General features: G+C 38.4%; 1 protein-coding gene across 1 annotated transcript in view; it reads left to right on the forward strand.

Annotated features, from left to right (window-relative positions):
* Positions 1 to 8,104, forward strand: part of CATSPERE (catsper channel auxiliary subunit epsilon) — a 226,285-nt gene that overhangs the window by 188,481 nt on the left and 29,700 nt on the right. The window contains exon 19 of the mRNA XM_006157233.2: positions 5,010 to 5,096. Within this exon, the coding sequence (XP_006157295.1) occupies positions 5,010 to 5,096 (87 nt within the window). The remainder of the gene's footprint in view (positions 1 to 5,009; positions 5,097 to 8,104) is intronic.

Genomic DNA, 8,104 nt, shown 5'->3' on the forward strand with positions numbered 1-8,104 from the left:
TTTCCCTACTGCTCTATGAAAACAAGGGCACTCTTTCTCTCACCCCATAGACTTAAAGATGAAATGTGGAGTTGGTGTTCTTTCTAATCCATCATTTTATTTCCAAATCATTGTCTCTTCACTCTAAGTCAAACTCCATTTCTTTGAGGCTATTGTCATCCAGTTGATATATAATATAACACTCCCCCGACCCCACATCCTTACTTGCTTGATCATTTTTCCTCATTTCCTGAAAGCAATCACAACTGACTCCTGAATCCTGCCACCCACCATGTAGGGGTAATGCTGTGAAGAAGGTTTCCAAATAGGGACTACATTCCCCAAGTCCATTTGCATCTAGGTGAGACCCTATGTCTATGTCTCTCAATTTCTTTCATATTACCTAAATTTTACTATATTGAGGATCCCATGTTCTCTCTCTTTGACTCCCATTTTAATTCCCTTCCTTTCCTGGATGAACTTCATAGTCAATTCTTCTGCCACTATGTTGCCAATTATATAGTTTTAAAACACATAAATAAAAAATCGAGAGAATTAGAGGTAGACAAATCCACAGAGTGTAAGAAATTAGTACAAATTTTTCAGTAAGTATCAGAACACAGTAGACCAAAAAAAAAAGGAAAATTAGAGAAAAATTTGAGGACAATTAACAAACTTGTCCTGCTTGACTTTATAGAGCACTGAATCAATGGTTTCAAGATATATATTCTTTTCCTTTGCACACAGATCATTTACAAAAATTGATCATATGTCCTCTATAAAGTAAGTCTCAAACTTGAGACTCAAGTGGGATTGAAATCACAGAGTATGTATTCTAATAAGAACTGAATAATAAAAAATAATGTAAGGGACCAGCAGCTGGCGTAATGACTATGTCGCTGGACTCCCATGTAGGCGACCGTGATTCAAGTCCCAGACCTGGTAGCTTAGACTCATGCCGGATGCGTGTGCATGCGTGCCCAAGATCCCAAGAGGAGAATGGGGGAGAAGTGATTGCAACTTGGCTATCCCCCCTTAGGAGTGATTTCTCGCTTTCTGTCTCTGTCTCTTGTCTTTCTGGTGAGTGCATGCACCCTACAGCAAAAACCTCTCCAAAAAAAAAAAACAAACAAATAAATAAATAAATAAATTTAAAAATACTATTTATATGGGACCAGCAGTTGATATATTGGATACATCGCTGGACTCCCACGTAACTGATCATGGATTGATTCCTGGATCCTGTGGCTTAAATCTCATGCTGGGTGCGTGTGCGTGCATGCCCAAAATTCTGAGAGGAGAATGGAGGAGAAGGGGTTGTGGCATGGCCATCTCCCCAGGAGGTGACTTCTCACTTTCTGTCTCTCTTTCTGGTAAGCACACGTGCACAATAGCAAAAACCTCTCTAAAGAAAAAAAAAATTTTAAATACTATTTATATGGGACCAGCAGATGATATAGTGGATACATCACTGAACTTCTCGCTTTCTATCTCTCTCTGTGTCTCTGGCAAGCACACGTGCCCTATAGCAAAAATCTCTCTTAAAAAAATACCATTTATATCAAATAAGCCATAAGTAAAAAATTATACAGATATTAGAATATATTTTGAAGTGAATGACAATGAAAATAGCAGATATTAAAATTCCCTGGAGGACTGGCCCCATAACCTAGGTTAAAAGTGCCAGATCCATGGGAACCAGCAGTTAGCGTAATGGCTATGTCGCTGGACTCCCATGTAGTCGACCGCGGTTCTCGTCCTGGACCCAGTGGCTTAAAACTCACGCCAGGCACGTGTGCGTGCGTGCCCAAGATCCCGAGAGGAGAATGGAGGAGAAGGGATTGCGGCGTGACCATCCCCTCTGGGGGGTGATTTCTCACTTTCTGTCTCTATGTCTCTCTCTGTCTGTCTAGAGAGTGCACGCGCCCTAGAGCGAAAACCTCTCAAAAAAAAATAAAGTGCCTGATCCCACATTGGATCCCAGAACTGCAGCTTGAATCCTGGCCTTGGAGGCCTGAGAAACACACCAAGTGTGTATTTGTGTATGTTCAAAGTCCTGATAGGCTAGAGAAGTGATTGTGGCATGGCCACATCCCACTGGGGGATGCGCTCTCTCTCTCTTTTTCTCTCTCTCCCTCGTTAGTATATATATATGCCCTATAGCAGTTTAAAACAAAACGAACAATAAAAACACCTCATTAGAGGGTCTGGCAATGGCAGTGGCAACAAAATGAACATTCTGTGAGGCTGAACCACATAGGGATATTCTGGACATCTAGAAATGTCCCTGAGTATGCTAGGCACACACCTGCCCGTGATCCTGGCTGGGTGGGGGTAGATCATGGCATCAAGACCCTGTTGGAGATGCTCTCTCTTTATATATGTGTCTATCTCTCACTCAAAGAAGAAATAAATAAGTAAACATAGAAAAGAGAAAAACCTTGGGACCAGCAGATGGCACTATGGTTAAGGCCCTGGACGTTCCCACATGGCCACCCATGGTTTGAATCCTGGACCGGCTGGCTTGCTTTCTCACTTTCCCTCTCTCCCTCTCTCTCTCAGTGTCTCTCTTGTCAAATTAAAATAAGTGAATAAATTTTAAAAATAAATTAATTAAATAATAATTCTTTAAAAGAAAAAAGAAAGAAAAACCTCACAGGTGTCAGCTAAAGTTGTCCTAAGGGGGAAAATTTATAGTCTCGTGTGTGCTAAAACAAAGACTGAAAAGCTAAGCATCTATATCAGGACATTAGGAAACAACATAAAGTTAAGCCCAAAAAAGTACAAGGAAGGAACAAAATTAAGAACGGAAATTAATAAAATAGATACAAACATAGAATAAACTGGACCCACAAAGCCAAAAATTGGCTCTTTGAAAAGACTAATAAAATGAACTGATTAAGGAAAAGAGAGAAAGGGGCATAACTATTATCAGAAGTAGAAAGAGGGACATCACTACAGAGTCTTTTAGAATTACATTAAAATGTAATAGAAGTTATCATAAACATTTATATCAACAATTTTTTTTTTTTTGGAGAGGTCTTTGCTATAGGGCACATGCACTCGCCAGAAAGAGAGAGACAGAGAGATAGAAAGCGAGAATTCATTCCCCCCACCCCGTCCCCAGGGGACATGGCCACACTGCAATCCTTTCTCCTCCCTTCTCCTCTCGGAATCTTGAGCAGGCACACACATGCAGTGTGAGTTTAAGCCAGCAGGTCTGGGACTCAAGCCGTGGTTGACCACATGGGAGTCCAGTGACATAGCCAGTATGCCAACTGCTGATCCCAATAAATTTTACAATGAACAAGAGGATAAAATGGACAATATCTTGAAACACACAAGTTACCAAAGTTGCCTGTTTCACAATTTAAAAAAATCAGAAAAATCTAAACCAGATGGCTTCTCTGATGAAGTCTACTAAACACATAAGGAAATTTTTTCTCCAGCCTTATAAAAATTCTTCCAGGGACTGGCAGGTTGCATAGTGGTTAAGGCACTTGACTCCCATGTGGTCAACCACAGTTTGAGTACCGGGAAAGTCTCACTTTCTATCTGTTTCTCTCTGGTCAAATGTAAAAATAATAATACTAGGCGCCAGCAGATGGCATGATGGTTACATTACTATACTCCCATATAGTCAACTGCAGTTCAAGTCCCAGATTCTGCAGCTTAAAACAGGTTGGTCACATGTGCATACGTCACCAAAATCCCAAGAGGAGAATGGATGAAAAGGGATTGCAGCATACCCCCCACCTCTCCTGGGGGGTTATTTTTCACTTTCTGTCTCTTTCTGACTCCCCAGCAAGCACAGCATCTCTAAATTAATTAATTAATTAATTCTTAAAACAAACAAATGAATAACAACCAAAAAAAAAAAAAACTCTTCCAGAGAAAGGGGAAAGACTTTCAAACTCATTTTGTGAATCCAATAGGACCTGATAAGAACCTTAAAAGAAACTAAAGGTTCAGCTATGATAAGTGCCGGTAATTCTAACAGCCACAAAAACAAACAAACAAAAAACAACAACAACAAAAAGCCAAAAAACAAAAAACCTAGCTCAAAAAAATACTTCTCTCTCTTCCTATCACTTAGTAAAAAAGAAGAAAGGGGCCGGCAGGTGGCATGGTAGTTAAAGGTGCTGGACTCCCACATGGCTGACCTTGGTTCGAGTCCCAGACCTGGCAGCTTGCTTTCTCACTTTCTCTCTCACTCCCTCTATGGTCAAATAAAAATAAATAAATAAATAGATAAAGATAGATAAAATAATTAAAGATAATTTTTAAAAAAGAAGAGACTTGTGAACCAATTTTATTGATAAATTTAAATTAAAAACCTCTAAACAAGGGAGACAGCAGTAAAAACAAGATGCTCTGTGCGGCTGACCCACATTGGAGGGTTCCCAGTTCAAGTCCAGAGACCTCCCTGAATATTCAGGGCACTTTTGTACTCATGATCCTCATGAGGCTGGCTGAAGCTGGGGGTGGATTATGGTCTCAAGATTCTGTTGGGGGTACTGTCTCTCTGTCTCTATCTTTCTTGCTCATAGAAAAAATAAACAACAAACTTTAAAACATTATAAAACACCTACACAAACTACTGTAAATGAAACTAAATAAAATCCTGCAATATATTAAAAGATAATACATCAAGACCAGACCATGTTTTATATTATGAATAAGAGTTGGAATGGAATGGAAGTAATGGAATCAATTAAAATAAAACATACCCTCCTTACTTGTAAAAGAGCACCCACATTTGGGATAGGTGTAAATGATAGTCCTCTTGATACAAGGTCAATATACAACAGTCAAGTCAAGTTATTCCTGTGCATATCAGCAAACATTGAAACATAAATAATAATTTTTTAAAATTATTTCTTGTCTAGAAAATGGAGTTTAGAACACAGCTTCCCTGAACAGGCCAGGACACACCTCAGCTTTAAAATGGCTTCTGAAATTAGCCAGCATCAAACATATTAAATAATTAGGAATAAATTGATATGCAAATGTGTGTTATATTTTGACAGAGTGGTTGCGCACATGAAGCACAGACTTGGAAGTCAATGATTGCACTTAACAAGCACCTCCCATTAGATGATGTTTGGGGACCTGAGGTAAGAAAAGCATTACCTTTCAAATCATTTACTTAAGTAACCAATGTGTCATTATTAAATTAATGAAAACTTTGGATTTTAAATTTGTTTTCCTAACTCACATACTATTTTTCTATTGAATTATATTATTTTTAAAGTGCCTCAGCTTAGTTTCTGTTTTCTGTTGATTGATTCTGTGTTACTATTTTAATTTTATCTGAAAAAAATTGGTGTTTTCAGGTTATTAAATATCTGATAAGTGTTGAAAGTGAGTCTTTTCTTTCTTTTCTTTTCTTTTTTTTTTTTTTTTTGAGAAAGATTTTTTTGCTACCGGGCACATGTGCTCTCCAGAGAGAGAAAGAGAGACTAGAGATAAAAAGCAAGAAATCACAACCCATGGAGAATAGCCACTGCATCCATTCTCCCCCCTCTCCTCTCAGGATCTTGAGCACACATGCACAAGTGCCCAGTGTGAATTTCAAGCTGCCGGGTCCAGGATTCGAATTGTGGTTGGCCATGTGGGAGTTCAGTGACACAATTGCTTCATCATCTCCTGGTCCTAAGAGTGAGTCTTTAAAAAGCCTACCTAGCTCTGTTACTACTCAAGGTCTTAAAAGCCAACTGGTCAAGAGGACCTTTCTGGCCACCCTATGAACAAATTTAACCATCACTCCCATGAGAGGTCATATGTCGCTTCCTTGTTTTCTTTATTATTATTTCTATTTATAATTCTAGAACACATTATAGAGCCTATCTTACTTATAATATGTCTTTCCAACTACAATAGTAGCTCCATTTTTTCACTACTTTGTGTTGACTCCTATAAGCCTATACCTACTGTAGGTATTCAATATCTGTAGAACTAATTATAGATTACTCACCCATTATATAGAATACTACTCTACTTCTGAGAAATCACCCCCCCCTCCCGGGGGGGGATGGTCATACCACAATCCCTTCTCCTCCATTCTCCTCTCAGGATCTTGGGCATACGCACACACGCACCCAGTGTGAGTTTAAGCCACTGGGTCAGGGACTCAAACCATAGTCACTACATGGCAGTCCAGCGACATAGCAATTATACCAATTGCTGGTCCCTGGAGTTTGAATACTAATGAAAATAAGTATCTGCAAAGATTAGTTTGTCCTATTGAATAAGGGTACTCTTACTGAAGGGCATCTCATAATATGATAATAACAGGGCAATTAGGGGTGCTTTCTTCCTGAAACTTACACATGAAATGTTAATAAAATAGAAAACCTTCCAGGGCTAGCCCCACCCATCTAGTAGGGAGCCAGATCCCATAAGGCTGACTGCAATTCAAATCCTGTTCCAGTGGCTTGAGAAACGCTGGATGTGTGCGCGTGCATGCCAAAAATCCCAACAGAATGAAGAAATAGAAAAGAATGGATTGCGGTGTGACCATGCCCTATTGTGGGTGCTTTTCCCCTCTTCCTTTCTCTCTTCTCTTTGTCTCTCTGTTGAGCACATGTGCTCCCTGGCAAAAAAAAAAAAAAAAAAAAGCCTTTCGATCTTGGAACTGTACTGACTGCTGCATAGTTCTTCTGAATCTATGAGGATGAATGATGTTTCCATAAAAGATCTGGGGCAGGGGCGGGGAGGTGCAGCAGATGGCAGGCATAATGATTAAGTAGCTAAACTCCTACATGGCCCACCATGGTTTGAGTCCTGGTCCTGGTGGCTTAAAACATACCAGGTATGTTTGTGAGTGCCCAAAATCTCAACATAGCCATCTTCATTTGGGGAGGCAGGGGGAAGGGACTTCTAGCTTTCTGTCTCAAAAAAAAAAAAAAAAAAAAAAAAAAAAAGAGATCTGGGAAGTAGCTTTAGTGACTGTAAAATCTCAGAGAAAAACTTGAAGGGTTCATAAGGCAATGTGGCTTTTCAAAAGTTCTTACTAGTTAATGTTGGATAAGAAGAAAAAGAAGAATATGGGCACTGAGTGGCTACATACATTTATTACAGGATGGGATTTGAATTTCTGGGCATGACTGAAGATACCAGGCTGAGAAATTCTTGGCTAGAAATGTTGTGTAATTGATAATGCTAGGGGAGATTTGTTTTTTAGAGATTAGGTGACTTGATCAACTGGCATTACAAACGAGAAAAAAAGGGGAAATGTAATTGGTGGTGGGGGAGTCCAATAATATAAGTGGAAATATCCAGCACGACACAAAAAGAGGAACTATTGTTCCTATTGTTGGTAGGAATTATCATTCACATTAGGAAATAATGTAGGAAATTAGAAGCAATATAAATATTCACAGACGTCTATACACAAAAAAAATGCATGGAATGGTCAAGGCAAATGAGTACTTTATAAGTCATGCTTTGTTGGGATGACATATGTCTAGTTCCTACACTGCGTTAGCAAATGCCACATACTTATTTAGTGAAGTTCATGCCCCACTTTTAACTAACTTGGTAGGACAAGAAGTATTATAGTCCCATATTCACTCAGAAGAACATAAACACAAATATTTATTGCTTTAAAGTTAGGATACATCAAAAGAAGGCTTTTACTTGTGTTCCACTAATCTACACTAATATATTGTTTTATAAGTGTGCTAGAAATTGCAGCAATAGAAAGGTCAACAAAGGCAAAAGATGGAAGAAGATACAGATTTTTAAAAAATGATTATTTTTTCAGCTTATCAAGACATAAACTTCATTAAATTAAAATCAAGAGTTTTAGGGATGGCACTTATAATTAAAATATAATTATAGAATTTGTCACCATTGTAAAAGAAAATTACCTGCTAAGAAGGAAAGTAGAGGAATTTTCAGTGTGAAAGCAATATTCATCTTTAAAAAATTCACGAACAGGAGGGTAAATACTGAAGTATACATGAAGGTAAAATGAAAGAATTATAGAAGGGTTGGCTGTGTATAACAGAGATTACACAACCAAATAAAGAGATTATATCATGTGTTCCTGATTACCTCCAAAACCTAGTAAAGACAAAAATTATATCTGCAGTACCATTATATTGACTAATATCAAAAT

The sequence above is a fragment of the Tupaia chinensis genome, unplaced genomic scaffold, assembly GCF_000334495.1.
Source record: "Tupaia chinensis unplaced genomic scaffold, TupChi_1.0 Scaffold000532_1, whole genome shotgun sequence".
Lineage (NCBI taxonomy): Eukaryota > Metazoa > Chordata > Mammalia > Scandentia > Tupaiidae > Tupaia > Tupaia belangeri.